General features: G+C 42.4%; 1 protein-coding gene across 1 annotated transcript in view; it reads left to right on the top strand.

Annotated features, from left to right (window-relative positions):
• STAC (SH3 and cysteine rich domain) overlaps window positions 1-22400 on the top strand; it is a 399298-nt gene extending 376898 nt beyond the window's left edge. Inside the window, exons 10-11 of the mRNA XM_089678256.1 lie at window positions 3500-3637; window positions 21743-22400. Of these exons, the coding sequence (XP_089534382.1) occupies window positions 3500-3637; window positions 21743-21841 (237 nt within the window). The 3' untranslated portion in view covers window positions 21842-22400. The remainder of the gene's footprint in view (window positions 1-3499; window positions 3638-21742) is intronic.
• The last annotated feature ends 1066 nt before the right edge of the window (window positions 22401-23466 follow it).

The following is a 23466-nucleotide window of genomic DNA, read 5'->3' as shown; positions in this document are numbered from 1 at the left end:
ATGCCCATTAATGCCACTTACCAGTGCCTCCTCATCAGTGCCCATCAGTGCCACCTATCAGTGTCCATCAGTGCAGCCTATCAGTGCCCATCACTGCAGCCTCATTAGCACACATTAGTGAAGGAGAAAAATTTTATAACAAAAACTAAGAAAAAACTTTTTTTTCAAAATTTTCAGTGGTTTTTGGTTTGTTTAGGAAAAATAAAAATCCCAGAGGTGATTAAATACCGCCTAAAGAAAGCTCTATCTGTCACAAAAAAATGATAAAAATTTCATATGGGTACAGTGTTGTATGACCGCGCAGTTGTCATTCAAAGTGCAACAGCGCTGAAAGCTGGAAATTGTCCTGGGCAGGAAGGGGGTACAAGTGCCCAGTAGGCAGGAAGGGGGTAGAAGTGCCCTGTAGGCAGGAAGGGGGTAGAAGTGCCCTGTCGGCAGGAAGGGGGTAGAAGTGTCCTGTAGGCAGGAAGGGAGTAGAAGTGCCCTGTAGGCAGGAAGGGGGTAGAAGTGCCCTGTAGGCAGGAAGGGGGTAGAAGTGCCCTGTCGGCAGGAAGGGAGTAGAAGTGCCCTGTAGGCAGGAAGGGGGTAGAAGTGCCCTGTAGGCTAGTGGTTAAAGAAGATGTGTGGGATTGCTAAAAAATAAACAAACATACTCGTACTACAATACTAAACTACATACTACTCCATACTGTTTGAATCATTGGTTTGATGCTGCAGATGCCCTCCGCCGGCTCTAAGGCCAAGAACTGAGCAATCACATGATCTCTGATAGCTCAGCTCTCTGTCCACTCTGAGCAGAGAACATTGACTATCAGCCACTGTTCTCTGCTTTGCCGCTTTAAGAGTTCACTGAAGTTCTTGACTTTGGAGGGGGTGGGACTGGCTGGCACAGGCTCTCAGCGCCGTGCTTAGACGCTGAGCCAGATGCTGGTCAGGCATATGTGTGGATCCCAACATTATTGTAGCCTGGATTGGCTCTGTGATGTCAGCCAACAGTAGGATTTAGACCATTGTCTGTTGAGACTGTGTTACAGGAGTGCAGAACTATGACCCAGAAGAGAAGTATGACCAAACAAAGCGTTGGCCACACTTCTCTTTTAAGTATGAATGAATTGATTTCCATGAGTCAGATCACAGGGTGAATTATTATTATTATTATACAGTGTTTATATAGCGCCAAAAGGTTTGCTCAGCGCTGTACATTAGAGTGGGGGACAGTACATGAGACAATACAGTAACAAAACAATACACGAGGGGTTCGAGGGCCCTGCTTTTTCGAGTTTACAATCTAGGAGGGAGGGGGTAGAGGTACAGGGGGAAGTGGCTGTGGGGGATGGAGTGGTAGGAGTGGAGGAGAACAGCTGTTAGGTGAGGGTGGGGTAGGCTTCCCTGAAGAGATGGGTTTTCAGGGTGCGCCTGAAGGTGGGGAGGGTAGGTGACAGTCTGATGGATTGGGGTAGGGAGTTCCAGAGGATGGGGGAAGTCCTGGAGAAGTCCTGCAGTCGGGCGTGGGAGAAGGAGACCAGGGAGCTAGAAAGTAGGAGGTCCTGTGAGGAGCGAAGGGCACGGGTGGGGTGGTATTTGGGTATCAGGTCGGTTAGGTAGTTTGGGGCAGCGTTATGAATGGCCTTGTATGTCAGAGTTAGTAATTTGAATTTAATGCATTGGGCAATTGGGAGCTAGTGAAGGGATTGGCGGAGGGGGGGGGCAGAAGCGGAGCGGTTGGTGAGGTGGATGAGTCTAGCCGCTGAGTTCAGGATAGACTGGAGTGGGGATAGCGTTTGTTTGGGTAGGCCAGTGAGAAGGGAGTTGCAGTAGTCCAGGCGTGAGATAAATGGTTTTAAATGGTGATAAATGGAGATAAATGGTGAATGGTTTGCTCTAGGCTGGTGTTGACCAGGGAGCTGCAGTTTGCCTCAGTGGTAAACATGGTTCAAACAGTGAACTGGAAAAGTGGTCCAAAGGACTAGTTATCGATTCTTTTTCAGTATTTCAAAGTGTCAGAAGGCCCCTCAGACATGTCCGTATAAGTCCAAAAGTGATGTCAGTGGTCTAATAGGAAGTAGGTGCTCTCCCAGTAAGGAAGAATTTGTATTCTTTGGCTGTAATTTAGCTTTAATATCCAATTTCCATCTGATATAGAAAATAATAATGCAAATCAGTTTACTTAAATGCTGAGTTTTCACCACTATGTACTTTTGGTGAAGAATTGTAGTGATTCATGCTGGGACTTGTGTCTCAGAACAAGGTGAACATGCAGCAGATTAGGGGCTGTCAAGAGAACCAGAGAGCACACAGAGGCAGATTGCACAGAACCCAACATGCTTTTATTGGGGGGGGGTTTTGGGGCACAGACAACAGTTCCTTTAGTCCACAGGTCCACACCAGACACAGCAACACAGTACAGTTCTCTGGAAGGCAATATGGAACAACAGGGGAATTGTAATCCACAGGGTTAATCCACACAGGAGGATCCAGGCAGGGATGGGTTAAGTCCAGGCAGGTTCACGGAGAACAAGGGGTTAAGTCCAGGCAGGTTCACGGAGAGCAAGGGGTTAAGTCCAGGCAGGGGATAGATCCAGGCAGATTCACTGGGACAGCAGAAGATTCCTCCACAGTGCAGGGATTCCAGGCAGCACAGACAGTCCAGGAGATGAGGAGGACGGGGGATGGTTGGGGAATAGTTGGATAAGAGAAGCTGGCACTCAGCACAGCCTTCCCTCACACACACAGCCAGGAGAACACACCTGGGGGTTTCCTTCCTCTCTCTTAAGTAGAGAGCTATGTGCCTTGTTGGTAACCAGAGATTTCCTGTCGGGTTACCATGGCAACGGGCCCTGTCTCCCAGGTCTCCAGACCTGCCCAGGGAGCTCAGGAATTTGTGCATGAGGGGGAAGGGAGGAGGGGGCCTGTTTATGGATTCCTTCAGCAGGAGTTCAGACTGCAAGCCAGGGGGGTGAGGGGCTGCTGAGGGCTGCCTGTGTCAGGGACACTGAGAACTAGAAGTCCCAGCATGGACGGGTCAGAAGACGGAGGGGCTGCTGAGGGGTGGGAGGTGGCAGCCAGCAAACCTGGAGGATGGGGAAGGAAGGACCAGCTCCGTGACAGGGGCAATTTAGTGTTAGAGCTTAGTTAAGAGGTTTGGTTAGTGATAGCCGTTAGTGTTTAGAGGTCAAAGCACTAAGAACAAATGTGTAAATGTATAAAAATGAAAAGCTCTTTCTAACTCAATCTGCTCGATGCAACATAATTGTGCTAATAAGAAAGTGCTATCCAGAATTCCCTCAATTCAGAACCCACTCAATTTTCCTTTGATCTGAAATTTTCAATGCTGTCAATATTGTCACGTGTACTTTTGACGGGTCTCCAGTCTTGTGTGACAATTGTTTTGTAGTAATAATAGAGAAAAAGCACTGTATGAATTAGCCTACATGACTTTACACTCTGACCCATACTAAAAATAGTTTTGAAATATCTTGAATGTTTTTTTCCTATATAGGGTAGAATAGAAGACAGAATCGGATATTTTCCAGCTAATTTTGTGCAAAAGGTACAAACAAATGAGAGTCTTTATCGCTGCACAAGAACATTTATTGGATGCAAAGAACAAGGGCAGATAACACTTAAGGAAAATCAGGTTGGTAAATCTGGTGTCTAAAAATAAGCAAAAGTAGACAATTTCAAACTATTTCAGATATAATAAAGATTTATTAAAGAATATTTGAGCTCAGATATTATTCATCTCAAATAGTAGATTTTGCTGTTAGGTTCCTATGTATTGCTTCTCAACTTTTATGAGCTTTAACTATTGAAATCACCAATGAAAATAGAGTCATATTTTAGTTACATAGCTAGATTCAAAAACATGGCATCCCCAGAATTTACAATCTCTAATTGATCCAGCGAAAGGCAAAATAAAACCCAATGAAGCTTGATTCAATTTCTCTAATTAGGAAAAAACATTTTTTTCTGATCCTCTGAAGGGCATTGGTTAACGTCCTAGATCATTGATTTACAATGTACAGTATTACTTAGGAATGTATGTATACATTTACATTTTTCTTTCTTTTTGTCCAGTCCCTTTTGAAAAATATACTGAATCTGCTGCAATCAGTTTTCGTGGATGTCTTTTCTAAATTTTCACAACTGTTACGTTAATTAATCCTTTAGATTTTTAGTTTTCTTCCAACCACAAATAGTACTCTTGTGCAATTTGTGGTTAAATTAAAGCTCCCCCGAAAAAATTAAAAGTCAACAGCTACAAATACTATAGTTGCTGACTTTTAATATATATGGTGCTTAGCTGACCAGGGATCCAGCGATGTCCTCACCCTATCCAATTCTTCAGTCAGCTTCAGGGTGCAGGTGCTGGCATCTTCAGTAAGGGAAACCGGAAATGAAGCTTTGTGCATGCGCAAAGTACACTGCGCTTTGTGAATGGTCTTCTGGGACCTGTGCAGGGGCGGACTGACAACTCATGGGGCCCCCGGGCAATAGGGGATCATGGGGCCCCTGTGTCCTTGCCCAAACTCAAAAAAGCCTATGAAAAAGGTACCAGGGGCATCTCATGGGGCCCCCTACTGACCCCGGGCCCTCGGGCAGTGCCTGAGTTTCCAAATGGTCAGTCCGCCCCTGGACCTGTGAAGTGTCCCAGAAGGCTGTGGGGGACAGAGGGGGATGAAATTCTGGCTCAGATAACCGCGGTGCATCTGACCAAAAGTGGAAGTGGGTACCTACCAAGACCAGGTACCTGATCCCCCGCCCCCAAAAAGTGCCAAACCAAATGTGGCAGTGAAGGGGGGGGGGGTAAGTGGAACTTCCCCTTTTAGGTGAAGCTCCTTGTAAGAGAATTAATAAATGCACCCATTAAAAAAATTAAAATGTGCATTTACTATTTTTTGGCATTGGACCCTGAAAAGCATTGCAATTGTGATCAGTGCAGAGCACAGGCTCCTGCAGACTATTTCTCCAACCCCTCGTCTAAAGTTAAAAGAAATTAATTTTACCTATTTCATCTCCACATTATTGGGTATTAAAAATGAACTCAAAGTTGGGATAATTGAAATGAATATTCATACAATTTATTCTGTGAAGAGTCTTATATCCTTTAGTAAATGAGCCCAAATGTTGTGTTTTTGCAATAATATCAAACAGGTTGTTAGCATAATTCTAACAGAGGCAGTAATGAAGTTGTCTTTGAATCCCAAATGTATTGAAATATTTTCTTGTACAGTGCATATGCAGTAAATTGCTGATTTTAAAGTGTGGGAAAAATTTAAATATTGCCCAGGGTGCAAAGTGGTTAAACAAAGAAATAATAATAATGTCCCATGATGTCAAAAAATAATATCCCACAAAGTGAGGGTCTCAAGACAATCCTTGTGTATATATACTGTAACTGTAGAAAGCAATCCATTGCAGGGTGTATGACAGTCAGCTTATCTTGAGACATCACCTTAACACTTGTTTAAAAATGTCTTGGAAACATCTGAAACATTAGTATGGATGCCTCCTGACTTCTCAGCTGTGTCTCAGTTCCTAGCTGTCTGGCATTCTTCTTAGCTTGACATATTTCAACATCCATCCAACAAGTCAGAAGAATCTGTCCTCTGCGGTTCCAATTTGGAGAAAAGAAAAAAGTGTCAAGTTTCATCTTACTGAAGCTACACGCTAATATTTTTCATTACTGGGTTATTATTACCTGACATCTATTTTATTAGCATTATACTTTCCAAGGCAGATGCACAGCTGAAAGTTCCATTGCTTACAGCATTTATTCAATATGACAGTGTCTGAGAGTCTGGAATATAAATTCTGGCACTACTGTTGGGAGGAAGATTTATGGAGATCCCAAAATGACACACAAAACATTTTGAGCCTTCATATGTGTGTGCAAATACATACATATAAGTAACTAAAACCTACCTGAAGTAATAAAAAAAAGTTATTAAAACTTCACTGATATACCATATCAGGAACCACCAGCTCACTGCACATCTGTTCAGATGTACATTTGAAAAGGCTTTTCAAATGTATATCTTGGGGAAAAAAAACTGAAGTAGCATGACAAAGACAACTCTTAATACTTTACACCCCAGGAGGCAGTGAGTCCTTATTTCACACTCTTCAAACGCTATGGCTTCTAGGGGAACCTTCAGCATCTGACCAGGGGCAGACTGACAACTCATGGGGCCCCCAGGCAATAGGGGATCATGGGGCCCCTGTGTCCTTGCCCAAACTCAAAAAAGCCCATGAAAAAGGTACCAGGGGCATCTCATGGGGCCCCCTACTGACCCCGGGCCCTCAGGCAGTGCCCGAGTTTCCAAATGGTCACTCCACCCCTGCATCTGACATTTCTGAATGTATCAGATCAGGGGCGGACTGACAACTCATGGGGCCCCCGGGCAATAGGGGATCATGGGGCCCCTGTGTCCTTGCCCAAACTCAGAAAAGCCTATGAAAAAGGTACCAGGGGCACCTCATGGGGCCCCCTACTGATCCCGGGCCCTCGGGCAGTGCCCGAGTTTCCAAATGGTCAGTCCACCCCTGCATCTGACATTTCTGAATGTATCAGATCAGGGGCGGACTGACAACTCATGGGGCCCCTGGGCAATAGGGGATCATGGGGCCCCTGTGTCCTTGCCGAAACTCAAAAAAGCCTATGAAAAAGGTACCAGGGGCATCTCATGGGGCCCCCTACTGACCCCGGGCCCTCGGGCAGTGCCCGAGTTTCCAAATGGTCAGTCCACCCCTGCATCTGACATTTCTGAATGTATCAGATCAGGGGCGGACTGACAACTCATGGGGCCCCTGGGCAATAGGGGATCATGGGGCCCCTGTGTCCTTGCCGAAACTCAAAAAAGCCTATGAAAAAGGTACCAGGGGCATCTCATGGGGCCCCCTACTGACCCTGGGCCCTCGGGCAGTGCCCGAGTTTCCAAATGGTCAGTCTGCCCCTGTATCACAACATGCAATTTCAAAACACCTGGAAATGTGATGGATGTAAGGTTTCTAGTGAAGCTGCTGAATGGAGTGAAGTGAGGACTTGCTGTCTGCTGGAGAGGTGAGTTTTAAAGGCATATTCCATCTTTTGTAAAAGATTAATAAATGCACCCATATTGTACAATGAAATGAATTAACCTTTACAAATGTTTTGCATTAAATTGTATAAAACTTTGGAGCCATGATTAGTGGATGCCATACACAGGCTCCTACAGAATATTTCTTTAGCCCCAGGTCTGTACAGACTTTCAGTACAGCCAGCTATACATGATCACAATTCTTCCAGTTCAGCAAGGCCTGGCTGAATTTTGATCCATGTATAGGCAGGGAGGTTCTACAGAAGCTAATCTACCAATCGGCTTCTGTACAACCACCCTGCTGGATTTTCCCACTTGATCATAGCTGCAGGCCATAGCCTGCAATGCTTACCAGTGTATTCTGATGGTGGGTATGTCAGGAAACAAGAGCTCAGTGGGGAGGATTTCCCTATCTACATCTACCTGTGTGGATGGCGGAGTCCTTTTGCCATGGTGGTATATTGGACTTAGCTATCTATTCCCAGATCTGCACAGCTGGACCAAGTTATAAATTCACAGCAGGGAGAAACACCTTCTGAATCAGGTGGGAGGCAGTTTGAATGTAGGGGGTTGAGGAATGGCAGAAGGTTTTATTTTACACCCTAAATGTGGGTGCAACATGAAACAAACTCTGATAGGTGGAATTAGTCTTCTTATGACAGCATTAAAATACTATCAATAAATCCACTAAACAACTCTATGAAAAAAATCCCCAAATATAAATAGCATAAGCAAGAGTGAAAATAAGAAGTACAACTCTCTCAGTGCAGCAATGTAGTTCAAAGTGCAGATTTTGCTCAAGAATAGCAATAGGTAGTAAGGCTGAAACAACTAATCCACATAATTGATTATAAAATTATAAACAAACACTTGCGCTCAGAATTCAAACAACAAGAAGAAACTAGAAAAGCTCCAATTTCTGGGGAAATTGTGTGAAGTGTTCTTGCCTCCACCAGTAGTCTGGGTGGAGTGGGCGGAGTAACTGGGTGGGGTTGCTTGAGTAACTGTTGTTTGGTTGGAGTGGAGTTTAGAAATCATGTCCTGATTTTTTGGCTCACACTCTAGCTTTTGTCAGCTCCCACTCTAGTTTTGAACATTCCGCCATTCATTCCTATGGGACCAATTTCACCACAAACACGCAGATATTTCGTGAACCATTCGGCGAAACATTCCACCGAAGAGCTTTATATTGTGAGAATCACAAGACCCAGACCTACATTTTGATGCATAGTATGTCTCGGAAATATTAAAAATGAAGGCACTGTCGCAGTTTAGAAATTGTCCTTCAACTTTGAGGTGGCTAGAGTGGAGTTTCAATGAATGTCAATGGGCGGCATGAGTTGCAAACAAATGGTCATATTGTGAAAACTATCAGGACTATGGCTTAGCCGTGGACATTTTTAGTGGCAGCAGGGATAGCTGAACGTTTTGATATAAGATTTGTGTAGGAGTGGCTTGAAAATGAGGGAGTGATGGCAGTTTAGAAATCATGTCCTGATTTTTCAGCTCACACTCTAGCTTTTGTCAGCTCCCACTCTAGTTTTGAACATTCCGCCATTCATTCCTATGGGACCAATTTCACCACAAAAACGGTGATATTTCGTGAACCATTCGGCGAAACGTTCCACAAAGTAATAGCACACCAATTGGGAACAATCCGCACGTTTCGGTATATTACTGTCTATGTAGTGTAAAAACTGTGGGAGGAGTTAGGGTGGTAAATTTGGCTAGAATAATAAGAATATATATGTGAGATAACAGGAAGCGGTCTGCCATGCAACAACACTTAATAAAAGCAGCTTGCACATTTGAAGGCAATAATATGATATAAATAGATAAATGCAGCACTAATTATACAATGGTCTTATAGCACTTTAAATGTAATAAAGTCCATATAAATTCCCAAATGAATGGAAGTAGGGGCATAAGAGGAAACGTTCGATCCAAAAGCCGTCACCATTCACCCAAACAAATTGGCCTCTTGCCAGACGATTTGACCGCACAAAAGGTCAAAGGTTAACATGAGCAGTGTGGTATATCATCAAATGCAGCAATCGGTCGTCAATAGATATCCCCTCCAGAATAATAAGTAACTTCCCCAACTTCAAAAAGTCAATTTGTTTGGGTGAATAATTATAAAACTAGTTGTCAACTATTTTCATAATCGATTAGTCGGTCAGACGATTAGTGGGCCTGCATACAGAATGCGTTATCTGTTCACATATCAGAAAATACAGTGCAGCACACATACAGCTCAGTACACCACAGGGGCGGACTGATAACTCATGGGGCCCCCGGGCAATAGGGGATCATGGGGCCCCTGTGTCCTTGCCCAAACTCAAAAAAGCCTATGAAAAAGGTATCAGGGGCATCTCATGGGGCCTCCTACTGACACCGGGCCCTCGGGCAGTGCCCGAGTTTCCCAATGGTTAGTCCGCCCCTGGTACACCATCAATACACATCAGGATACACAGTACAGCACACATACAGCTCAGTTCAACATCCATACATGTCAGTAAGTGCCTGAGAACATGTGATTGTGTGAGAAGCAATGCCTCATGGGACATGTAGTCCAGGACAGGAGAAGGAAGTGAGTGATTCTAAAGGCAGAGGTTTTTTTTGCCTTGCTATAGGGGCGCTCCGTACTATATTTTGTGGCTTAATATAGGGGCACGCTGAAGGCAGAAAGAGCCAGAAACGAACGTTGGTTTGACCCCCACTAACAATTAGAAAATCAAACAAACGTTCTTAAATAAAAATTATAGAAAGAAACATTTTTCATGTATGGCCAGCATAAATGACAGCAGGCGCTCGTAGCTTGTATCAAAGGAGTCTCTGTCATGGATAATATATTACAGTCCTGTCTGAAAATCTGCACAACAGCATTTTAGGTCTTTTAAAAAAAATTTTCTTTAAATAAAAAATGTAATCTGAGTCTGATGATTCAACCTCTAATAGTTTGCACCGTACATCTCTTCTGTCTGTTATTCTGAGAGTGGATTAGATATTTTGTTCCCTAACCATATACTGTAGATCAGGGGTGTCAAACAAGCGGCCCTCCAGCTGTTGCGAAGCTACAAGTCCCATCATGCCTCTGCCTTTGGGAGTCATGCTTATAACTGTCAATCTTGCAATGCCTCATGGGACTTGTAGTTTGGCAACAGCTGGAGGGCCACCAGTTTGACACCCATGCAGTAGCTGGTTATTTATATTTACCACTGCATATAGATATTCAAGAATAAATTTATCTTTTTTTAAACTTTACATATTAACTAAATTATATACCACACTTTTTTGAGGCTTTTAGCCAATTAATCGATTAATCAAAGCAGTAATTGGCCAACTAATCAGTTATGAAAATAATCATTACTTGCAGCTTTACTAGACAGTTCATTAAAAAAGTGAATTTAAAATTCAGTGAGAAAAAAGTCTTTATAAAATGTTCATAGTTGTGCAGATCTTGTACAACAGCAATACTCCTCCACACAGATCTCCTCTAGATCTGTCATGTTTTGGGGCTGTTGCTGAGCAACAAGGAGTTTCAGCTCCCTCCAAAGATGTTCTATTGTATTTAGGTCTGGAGACTAGCTAGGCCACTCCAGAACCTTGATATGCTTCTTACGGAGCCACTCCTTGGTTCTCCTGGCTGTGTGCTTCGGGTCGTTGTCATGTTGGAAGACCCCGCCATGACCCATCTTCAATGCTCTGACTGAGGGAAGGAGATTATTACTCAAAATCTCACAATAAATGGCCCCATTCATCCTCTCCTTAATACAGTGCCGTCGTCCTGTCCCCTTTGCAGAAAAGCACCCCCAAAGCATGATGTTACCGCCCCCATGCTTCACAGTAGGGATGGTGTTCTTGGGATGCAACTCATCCTTCTTTTTCCTCCAAACACGACGAGTGAAGTTTAGACCAAAAAGTTCTACTTTGGTGTCATCTGACCACATGACTTTCTCCCATGCCTCCTCTGGATCATCCAGATGGTCATTGGCCAACTTCAGACAGGCCTGGACATGTGATGACTTGAGCAGGGGAACCTTCAGACGGGCCTGGACATGTGATGACTGGAGCAGGGGAACCTTCAGACGGGCCTGGACATGTGATGACTTGAGCAGGGGAACCTTCCGTGCAATGCACGATTTGAAACCATGACGGCGTAGTGTTCTACCGAGAGTGACCTGTGAAACTGTGGTCCCAGCTCTCTTCATGTCATTGACCAGCTCCTCCCTTGTAGTTCTGGGCTGATTCCTCACCTTTCTTATCATCAGTGATACCCCACGAGGTGAGATCTTGCATGGAGCCCCAGTCTGAGGGAGACTGACAGTCATCTTTAGCCTCTTTCATTTTCTAACAATTGCTCCAACAGTTGATCTATTTTCACCAAGCTGCTTGACTATTGCCCCATAGCCCTTTCCAGCCTTGTGGAGGTCCACAATTTTGTCTCCGGTGTCTTTTGACAGCTCTTTGGTCTTGCCTATGGTAGTAGTTGGCATCTGACTGACTGTGGGGTGGACAGATGTCTTTAAAGAGCTCAGACAGGTGCTACTAAGTTAGATTAATGAGTGGAGTAGAGGTGGACTTTTTAAAAAGGCAGAGTAACAGGTCTTTGAGAGCCAGAATTCTTGCTGTTTCTGAGGTGTTCAAATACTTATGTTCAGCAGTGCAAGACAAATACATTCTTTAAAAATCATACAATGTGATTTCCTGAATTTCTTTTTTAATTCTGTCTCTCAGAGTGGGAATGTACCTACAATGTGAATTTCAGGCCTCTCCATGATTTCTAAGTGGGAGAACTTGCAAAATCGCAGGGGGTTCAAATACTTCTGTTCCTCACTGTATATACTGCAGTCAGTACAGGAACCAGTCCTTCAAAAGTCTCAGGTTAACACTGATTGAAACATATAAGGAAAGAAGGAGACCATCATGGCACAACACATTTATTAAGAGTTCAAATAAAACCATTAAAATCACTCACACAGCAGAAGTGATTGCCAAGCACTAAAGTATGTTAGCTCAATCTCTCCCAGGCTGTGACACTCCACATCGCTGGTTCTGTGTGTGTGGGGGTGCCTGCCTACAATGTGTGATGCTGTCACGGAGCTGTAGGCCTACCCAATGCATTTAGTCATAGGTGGACTGCCTCAAGAAGATGTTTATGCCACTGTCTAAACAGCATTTTCTGCCTCTGAACATTTACTTGCTTTCTTACGTTCTAACATTAACCACTTCCCATCCATAGGACGTACACAAACATATATAATCTTTTTCAGCCAGCAATTCTGTTTCTTGTTAACCACTTGCCGCCCTGCCACTGTAGAAATACGGCGGCAGGGCGGCACTGGCAGGCAAAACCAGGCAAAAACGCGTGTTTTGTAAACAGATAGGGGGCGCTGCGCGAGGCGCGCCGCCTCCCTATCTGTCCCGCCGATCACCGCCGCGGATGTCAGTCGCCGGGTCTTTACCGGCTGTTTCCCGGCGATCGGCGGCAAACAGTGACAGACAGCACAGCTGCAGTAGCTGTGCTGTCTGTCACTTCCCTGACAGCTCAAGGACGAGCTGATCGAGAAAGAAGAGTTTCTCTCTCTCGATCAGCCTTGTCCCGTCCAGCACACACCCCCGCCCCCTAGTAAAACACTCCCCTCACTCCTATAGCCCTTCCCTGCAAAATAAAGTTAACCCCTTCCTCCCCATTGCCATTAGTACAGTGTAATTTTTTTTTTTTTTTGCACTGATCACTGTATTAGTGTTTTTGGGGATGTCAGTGACCCCAAGTCAGTACCCACCAATGTCAGAATGTCTGCCGCAGTCCTGCAGTCTTGCCATAAGTCACTGGTCGCTGCCATAAGTCACTGATCGCCACCATAATTCACTGATCGCTGCCATAAGTCACTGATCGCCGCCATAATTCGCTGATCGCCGGCATTATTAGTATAAAAAAAAAAAAAACTAAAAATCCCAGTATCTTTCCCGCCATTTGTAAACGCTATAACTTTCACGTAAACCAATTAATTTACACATATTGGCTTTTTTTTTTAGCAAAGACATGTCGCAGAATGCATTTTGGCAGAAATTTATGACTAAATTTGATTTTTGCATTTTTTTTTTACTGGACATGTTTTATAGCAAAAAGTCCAAAATATTGTTTTTTTTCCCTCAAAATTGTCAGCCTTTTTTTTTTATAGCGCAAAAAATAAAAACCGCTCAGGCAATCAAATACCACCAAAAGAAAGCTCAATTTGTGGGGAAAAAAAGGATGTAAATTTCATTTATGTACCATACTGCATGACCGCGCAATTGTCCGTTAAACTAGCACAGCGCTGTATAGCAGAAAAATGGCGTAAAATGCAGTATCTATACCATAGTTTGTAGACGCTATAACATTTTTACACAAAGCAATCAATATACACTTATTGGGATTTTTTTTACCAAAAACATGGGGCAGAATACATTTTGGCCTAAATTTATAACCAACTTTGAGTTTACTATATATTTTTTATAGCTGAAAGTAAAAAATATTGTTTTTATTCAAAATTTTGGGCTTTTTTTTGTTTATAGCGTGAAAAATAAAAAGCGCACAGGTGATCAAATACCACCGAAAGAAAGCTCTGTTTGTGTGAAAAAAAGAACGTAAATCTCGTTTGGGAGCAGCATTGCATGACCGCGCAATTATCAGTTGAATTAGTGCAGCGCCGAGTAGCAAAAAGAGGCGTGGTCATTAAGGGGGGTAAATCCTCAGGAGGTCAAGTGGTTAAAGTAATCCAAATGGATAGAGAGCCGCAAAATTACTTTTAGCCCTCATGCACACAACATTTTTACAGCGGCTGTTTTTGGCGTTTGACGTTTTTTCTACAGTCAATAAACTCCCCAGCATGTTATCCTAGGTGTCCATGCACACATAGGCTGAAATCAACGTTTTTTGGGTGGGACGTTTTTTGGCAGAAAAAACCCCCCAAAACTAGTGGGTTTCTAGAGGAGTTTTTTTACCTGTATAAAAAGCTCTAACGCTGAAAAACGTGGTAAAATGGGGTAAAACGCCACAAACCAGCATTTTTGGACTTTTTTTTACCACAAAAACCCGCAAATGCATAAAAACATGAGAAAACACCGCTAATCGTGCCAAAACACCACTAAACGCTAATGCAAAAATGCTGAAAAATTCACGATTTTAACGTGACATTACACAGCTAACTCTATCAGCATTATCAAAACATCAAGTGTGCATGAGGGCTTACAGGCAGCAGAAGAGGGTGTCCCCTGCAGCGACCTATACCAGACTCTCCTGGTAAGGATGCATCCAGGGGCATCCTGTTCCTGAGACACAGTGGGAGGAATAGATGTAATTCCTCCTGTAGGCCGTGTACCGGGGTGGGCTCCCCAGGATACAGTGAAGTCACGAATGAGGAAAGCAACCCCAACACCAGCTTTTACCACAACAGAATTTCACTTAGATGTGGCAAATAAACACAAATGCTGGAAACATACAATAAAGTTACATACACCCAGCCCAAAGGCTGAGACCCTTGTGCTGCACAGCACGGCGCCCCCTGATGGATGAAGGTAGAAGGTGTAGTAATTTACCAACTGGTGGGCACAACTAAGCTGCCACACCTTACCCGTCATTACCCTAAAAGAGCAGGAATCAGTGTATGGGCGTACGGTATGGGCTAGCCTGCGGTGCAGCACAACAGCTTACAATCTTACACAAATCTACAGTATTCCCCCTCCCATGACTGGTCCTGTAGCACATGCCTGAGTATTCCTTCTGAGCAGAATGCCAGTCTGGCTTGAGTTTGTGGGATTTTATCATCTCTCCAATGTGAAATGTCACTTTAAGTTGTGGAGTCCTTCCAATGATCAGTAACAACACTTGTGGCCTGACACAGAGACCCTAACTAACTAACTATAGGCCTGGACTCAGTGTCTAGGCGCCAACACTGAAATGAGGTGCGTGCACGATCTTACCGACCCGGGTATGCTTTGCATCTGCTCGTGACTCTGAGCAGAACAAATGTTTCTCCAACAAGCATGCGGTCTTGCCGTATATGTTGCTTAGTTCCTCTGCTCTCATTAGCCTTCCTGGCAGTAATCTCATCAGCTTCCTGGTAGCAATCTCATCAGCAATCCTGGCAGCAATCTTTGGATACTGAGAGGTGCTCTCACACCTGGATGTCATCAGATTCTCAGCTCACACGGCCCCCCTCATTCACCATTCTCCAGAACATGGTTGCTCACTCTCCTCTGTGTGAACACTCCACCTCTGCATGAATATAGAAATCTCTATGCAGTCTGAGGCTGTGTTAGAAAGACAGTGACATCTTGTGGCTAAACTTGAGAATGTCAGTCAAAACATTTAATTTACTCCGCACAAGCAGTATTCAAACAATGAGAGCCCTTTCCCCATCTCACACTCCCACTGTGTGACATCAGAAACCGGTGACAATGATTTCATTACTGGTTTTGGCCTTAAGTAAACAAGCCGGAACTGGCTTCAACAAGCATCAGATCACACATCTAGGTGTGGTCTGATGCTTTGGAGGCCAGATAATAAACCCCAGATCTTTCCAAAAAGAAGACATGGCTTGCTTTATCGTTATCACAAGGAATGTTTACATTCCTTGTGATAACATAGTTAATCTGGTTGAAAAAAAGACACCAGTCCATCCAGTTCAACCAACAGAGAAAAAAAAACACACACACAAATAGAAAACCTCCATATGCACTAATGCACTATACAATACCCACAGTTGATCTAGATCAGGGGTGTCAAACTGGCGGCCCTTCAGCTGTTGCGAAACTACAAGTCCCATCATGCTTTTGTCTTTGGGAGTCATGCTTGTAACTTTCAGTCTTGCAATGCCTCATGGGACATGTAGTTTGGCAACAGCTGGAGGGCCGCCAGTTTGACACCTGTGATCTAGAGCAGGGGTAGGCAACATGCGGCTCTCTAGCTGTTGTGGAACTACATTTCCCATGAGACACTGCAAAATTGACAGTTACAGCTATGACTTGCAGAGGCATGATGGAACTTGTAGTCTTGTAACAGCTGGAGAGCCGCAGGTTGCCTACCCCTGATCTAGAGGAAGGCAAAAAAAACCCCAATAGAACATGATCCGATATGCTTCAGCGGGGGAAAACATTCCTTCCTGATCCCTCAAGAGGAAATTGTATGTACATAACATACATAAATATATATATACAGTCATGGCCGAAATTGTTGGCACCCTTGATATTTTTCCTGAAAATCAAGTATTTCACACAAAAAAGGTATTGCATTAACACATGTTTTGCTATACACATGTTTATTCCCTTTGTATGTATTGGAACAAATATAAAACAGAGGCAGAAAAGCAAATATGACATAATGTCACACAAAACCCCAAAAATGGGCTGGACAAAAGTATTGGCACCCTTAACTTAATATTTGGTTGCACACCCTTTGGAAAACATAACTGAAATCAGTCGCTTCCTATAACCATCAATAAGCTTCTGACACCTCTCACCCGGAATTTTGGACCACTCTTCCTTTGCAAACAGCTCCAGGTCTCTCTTATTGGAAGGACACCTTTTCCCAACAGCAATTTTAAGATCTCTCCACAGGTGTTCAATGGGATTTAGATCTGGGCTCATTGCTGGCCACTTCAGAACTCTCCAGCGCTTCTTTGCCATCCATTTCTGAGTGCTTTTTGACGTATGTTTGGGGTCATTGTCCTGCTGGAAGACCCAGGATCTTGGACGCAAACCCAGCTTTCTGACACTGGGCCCTACAGTGCGACCCAAAATCCTTTGGTAATCCTCAGATTTCATGATGCCTTGCACACAGTCAAGGCACCCAGTGCCAGAGGCAGCAAAACAACCCCAAAACATCATTGAACCTCCACCATATTTTACCGTAGGTACTGTGTTTTGTTCTTTGTAGGCCTCATTCCGTTTTCGGTAAACAGTAGAATGATGTGCTTTACCGAAAAGCTCTATCTTGGTCTCATCTGTCCACAAGACGTTTTCCCAGAAGGCTTTTGGCTTACTCAAGTACATTTTGGCAAACTGTAGTCTTGCTTTTTTATGTCTCTGTGTCAGCAGTGGGGTCCTCCTGGGTCTCCTGCCATAGCGTTTCATTTCATTTAAATGTCGACGGATAGTTCGCGCTGACACTGATGCTCCCTGAGCCTGCAGGACAGCTTGAATGTCTTTGGAACATGTTTGGGGCTGCTTATCCACCATCCGGACTATTCTGCGTTGCAATCTTTCATCAATTTTCCTCATCCGTCCACGACCAGGGAGATTAGCTACAGTGCCATGGGTTGCAAACTTCTTGATAATGTTGCGCACTGTGGACAAAGGCAAATCTAGTTCTCTGGAGATGGACTTGTAACCTTGAGATTGTTGATATTTTGCCACAATTTTGGTTCTCAGGTCCTCAGACAGTTCTCGTCTCCTCTTTCTGTTGTCCATGCTTAGTGTGGCACAGACAGACACACAATGCAAAGGTTAAGTGAACGTCTCTCCTTTTTATCTGCTTTCAGGTGTGATTTCTATATTGCCCACACCTGTTACTTGCCCCAGGTGAGTTTACAGGAGCATCACATGCTTGTAACATTCTTATTTATCCGCAGTTGTGAAAGGGTGCCAATACTTTTGTCCAGCCCATTTTTGGAGGTTTGTGTGACATTATGTCGAATTTGCTTTCTTTCCTCCCTTTTTTTGTTTTGTCCCAATACACACAAAGGGAATAAACATGTGTATAGCAAAACATGTGTTAATGCAATACGTTTCGTGAGAAATACATGATTTCCTGGAGAAATATCAAGGGTGCCAACAATTTCGGCCATGACTGTATATATATATATATATATATATATTTATATACTATATATATATATATATATAGTATATATATATATACTGTATATATATACTGTGTATATATATATATATATATATATATTGTGAGAACTAGCGTAAAGGGTGGAGCTTTTAAAGCACAAAGCCACTCACTTTCTTCTTTTTTTAAGGGCCTTTTAGCCCAATTTTTAAAGTAAAGTTCCATTAAATATGTTTCCCACGCAGGGGTATCCACCATCACTACAAACGAAACAAATATTCAGCCTCCTGGCTCTCTCAGGTATACAGCCCCTTGCTGCTCTGGCTCCCACCTCTCCTGACTCCTGGGCAATGATCTCCTGTCTGCCGGGGTGGAGCCTAGAACCATAATTTGGCCTCTACAAAAAGGCCTGTACACACCTGTGCAATTAGTGTGCTGGGGGTTCTGAAAACACGGACCTAGGATTGGAGATTTCATCCCTCCCAAATCACTTCGAAGTCTCCAGCCCCCAGGTCCCAAAACGGGCTTTACGAACCAACGAGCAAACTGACAAACCAGTTTCCTCTGCATTAAGAGAACTGCCTGGAGCCCCTCAACCTGTATAGTTGAGAATCCTGGGTTATAACCTTGATTTAGACCGTGGCAGGATGCCGCACTGCCACAGTATATACATATAAATGTTAGCATCCAGTTATATTATGTTCATTTAGGAAAGAATCCAGGCCTTTCCTAAAACAATCTACTTAGCAGGCCAGAACCAAAGCAATAAAAGTGATTTTAAACAAATATAGTTACAGAGTACAAAAAATAATCAAATAAATAATAAAATTAAAACTTTTTTAACTCCTTGACGCCGAGCATACACAAATTAATGGGCTCACAGAACTGGGCTGTTTTCCGCGGGGCCGCTAATTTGCGCACTCCAAGCACAGAGACCGGGGAGTCACTGAGAGCCCTGGGTCCCAATTGTTAGAGCTCTCGATTCCAGGTCACTTGATCTCTCTGATAGCCTCTGATTGGCTGTCAAAGTGATCAGTCACTGTGAAGCCCACCCCCCTTGTTTTCTATCTCTGTCCTTTCAGAGAAAAAAAAAGAATGTGTTAACAAAATATATAACTAAATAAATAAATATAATAATCATTTTTAAAAAATACCTAGATCAAGGTTTGGTCAAGGTCAGTGCCAGGGTTAGTGTCTCGGTCAAGGTCAGGGTTAAAGGTCATGGTCAGCATTTTTTTTTTTATGTTTAAATCAGTATCAGTGGCAGTTAGTGCAGTTAATCTAACTGCACGCCATTGTTTCTGGGCCATACTATGGGTACAAACAACAACTAACACACACGTGGTATCGCTGGGATCATCAGGAGCCAGAGAAATTATTTTGGATTGTTCTTTGGTGGTTGGTTATGATAGTAGCAAAAAATATACAGCTGAATTAAAAAAAAAGTTTTATTATTTTGGGTCAGTTTTCCTTTGCCATTTACCACCAAATGAAATTTTTCCTGGAAAAAACATCGACCTGGATGCACAAAGTAGTTGTGGTGATATGCATGGTTTTGCTAACACATGTCAAAGTTGCAAAATTGTGCTTAGGCTTTAAGATTTGTTTTACCCTTAGGCGTGAAGGGGTTAAAGCTCCTCGTCTCATCGTGCTTGCGCACAAACAGCGAATGCATGCGTCAGTCCCACATGCATATGTAAATAGTGATCGCAACATACCTGTGAAGTATAACCGCATTTTTCAGAGCAAGAGCATAAATTCTAGTGCCAAACCTCCTCTGTAATTCTAAACTGGCAGGTACTGTAGTTTGTCGCCGTTCCACTGGCATACACAGTTTTAAAGCATGATGTAACATAATCTTTTATATTTAACCAAAAAATGGTATTCTATTGTGTTTTTGTGCATTAAAATTCATTAAAGTGCATTTTTTCCAAAAAATGTGCGAAGAAAAACTGCTGTACAAATACCATGAGACATAAAAATTTGCAACACCCACCATTATATTAGGGCCTCTGCTTAAAAAATATTTGGGCGTTCTAAGTAGTTTTTTAGCAAAAAAAAGTTATGTTGTTTAAATGTAGGAGAGGAATGTCAAAATTGTCCCGAACTGGCATGGAGTAAAAATAAATATATATATATATATATACACACAGTTGTGTTCAAAATAATAGCAGTGTGTTGAAAAAAGTGAATAAAGCTGAAAATCCTTCTAATAGTTTTTATTTCCATCCACACAAATGCATTGGGAACACGACACATTCTATTCCAAATCACAACATGAAGAAAAATACATCAAACTTGTGTTGTTCCTCTAAAAAAATTGAAGAAAAGTGAATATTAGACGGTTCAAAAAAATCGCAGTGTTTGTATTCTTCTTTACAAACTCAAACATTCATTATATAAACTGAGAAATGTTTGAAGATTTTGCTTTCCTTTGAATGACTTCATGAATATTTGGTTGTAGTCGCACTGTTTCTGAGAACTGCTGTACATCTGTGTTGCATGGAGTCCCCCAACTTCTGGCCCCTGTGATCAGGTATTCCAGCCCAGGATGATTGGACCACATTCCACAGTTCTTCTCTATTTCTTGGTTTGGCCTCAGAAATGGCATTTTTGATGTCACCCCACAAGTTTTCTATTGGATTAAGATCCGGGGATTGGGCTGGCCACTCCATAACGTCAATCTTGTTGGTCTGGAACCAAGATGTTGCACGTTTACTGGTGTGTTTGAGGTCGTTGTCTTGTTGGAACACCCATTTCAAGGGCATTTCCTCTTCAGCATAAGGCAGCATGACCTCTTCAAGTATTCTGATGTATTCAAACAGATCCATGATCCCTGGTATGCGATAAATAGGCCCAACACCGTAGTATGAGAAACATCCCCATATCATGATGCTTGCACCACCATGCTTCACTGTCTTCACAGTGTACTGTGGCTTGAATTCAGTGTTTGGGGGTCGTCTGACAAACTGTCTCCGCCCAGTAGACCCAAAAAGAACAATCTTACTTTCATCAGTCCACAAAATGTTGCGCCATTTCTCTTTAGGCCAGTCAATGTGCTCTTTGGCAGATTGTAACCTCTTCAGCACATGCCTTTTTTCCAACAGTGGGACTTTGCGGGGACTTCTTGCAGATAGCTTGGCTTCACATAGGCGTCTTCTAATTGTAACAGTCCTCAAAGGGAACGTCACACCTTCTTTCATCTTCCTGGAGCTGATTGTTGGCTGAGTCCTTGCCATTTTGGCTATTCTTCTATCCATTCCAATGGTAGTTTTTCGCTTTCTTCCACGTCTTTCAGGTTTTGGTTGCCATTTTAAAGCATTTGCGATCATTTTGGCTGAGCAGCCGATCATTTTCTGCACTTCTTTATATGTTTCCCCTCTCCAGTCAACTTTTTAATCAAGGTGCGCTGTTCTTCTGAACAATGTCTGGAATGACCCATTTTCCTCAGAATTTCAGAGAGAAATGGACTATAACCAGCATGTACAACATTTGCTGCCTTCCTTCCTTAAATAAGGGCAATAATTGCCACCTGTTTTTCAAAGAATGAATGACCTCACTAATAGAACTCCACACTGCTATTATTTTGAACACGCCCCTTTCAATGAGTGATTCAATGACACAGAATCAGCAGCATGCATGTCATGACTGTTGGGTCTGTTGGATTTCTATTACTCTACTACACCTGCTAGGAAATTATTTGCCATGTAGAAATATCATTTCTACCAAAAACAGCGATTGATCCGGTTAGTGATGTCTGACTGCTATTATTTTGAACACAACTGTATATATATATAATACATGTGCGATATATGTTAATATTGTGTACTTTTCTTCCTAGATTTGTTCAAGTTCAGAGAAGGAGCAAAATGGTTTTCTCAAAGTGGTCAGTGGGAAGAAAAAAGGCTTTGTACCCCTGGATGTTTTGGAAAATGTCTGATTGACTTGAATGTTGCCATCATCCAAGTTTTCTGGAGATGCTGGTCTGCATTGTGTGGTATCATGACTAAGAAGAGTCACACCGGCCACAGTGGAATGGATACACAGTAGAGAGATAAGAAATCAGAAGATTCCCAGGACTGTTAAAAAAAAAAAAGACTGAATACAGACTCTAATAGACTATGTAGTAAAGCATTACAGATTACGAGTTGTCCTTGCGTGGAAACAAAAATGCTGCAGTGGTGATAATCAAAGAAGACAAAGCCTCTCTATGTGTCTTAAATAAGCTGCTCTGCTAAGTCTTACATTTTAAAGGGCAGTTTGAAAGGAGTAGTATCACAGTCATTTAATTGCCTTTATGGGACGAGCTTCCTTCGTCAGTGTTCTCTTTTGTAACATTGAAGTAATCTATTTACCTCCCTGTACCCATGGTATGAAAAGTACAGCAGACTGTAAGCTCTATGGGGCTAAAACTGTGCCTGCTAACATTTCTTGTATAGCGTGGTGTAACTTAATTCCATTTTTTACACTATAAAGCAGGATGGGAACATAAATGCTAATATGCAGTACTTCCGTCATGTGTATCATTTTTTTTTCTGTGCCAGAGGCATGGATTCTGGTCATCAATATTTACTTCATATGTACAATGATTAATTTATTCAGCATCTTATTCAGCATCAATGTTACAAAGTATATACATCAGTCACTCCCTTTTGGGATATCATTGCTTATATAATATGAATGTGAACAGATTTTAAGGATACATTTTATGTTTTTTTTTTTATACAATACGTGTTTTTTAAGTTTTCATAATGCACATAGAATTGCTTTTTAATGGCAGCCACATCCTTTTTACAGTTTACAAAATCTCTATTTATTTTTGCAGACAGAACAATTCTTTTTAAAGAAGTAAAAAAAGGTTATTTGCCCTGGGCAAACCATTAGACCATATTAATGGAGCCAGGATGGCAACCAAACCTAAAACACAAACTGATGTAAACAAAAGGCAATGGATAAACCTTTATATAAAAGAGGTGAAAATGTTCCCATATGTCAAACAATATCAAAAGACCTTAAGATGTTTAAATTATTTAACAATGTCTTAAAATTTTCTGAAGTGCAAGCTATTATATATGTGATAAGTAATTTCAGTTCAGTAAAGTCCAGAGCAGTGGTTCTCAACCTTCCTAATGCCGCGACCTTTTAACCTCCTCGGCGGTCTGATTCTTTCCGATTTTTGGTGCTGAAAGCGGTACCATTATTTTGCACGGAAATATGTAGTTTTTTATTGTAGGCTGTAATTTTTAGGAATAACTCACTGAAATCTGTCCGGACAAGAGTCTAGTAAACATCCCGGGTATGATAAAATTTGAAACACGAAATCATAAATTATAATTTAATAAATAATCATAAAAAATAATAATGTAATAATAATACATTTAATTCAATAATCTAATCAAACCGAAAACACTGAAATTTGAAATATAGCGCCAAGTTTGTACATTGCTGAGCAAAGTCGCAAAATCGTTTTCAGTGTCTGACGAATTTTCCCCACGAATCATTATCACTCAATTCTGCAAGTGGTTCTGATTTACTATCGCTGTTCTCTAGCCGGTCTAAAACCGC

Source organism: Staurois parvus, unplaced genomic scaffold, assembly GCF_062004578.1.
Source record: "Staurois parvus isolate SC_StPar_1 unplaced genomic scaffold, SC_StPar_1.0 ptg000201l, whole genome shotgun sequence".
NCBI classification, from domain to species: Eukaryota; Metazoa; Chordata; class Amphibia; order Anura; family Ranidae; genus Staurois; species Staurois parvus.
The sequence above is the reverse complement of the archived record's forward strand: the minus strand, read 5'-3'. Positions and strand labels throughout refer to the sequence as shown.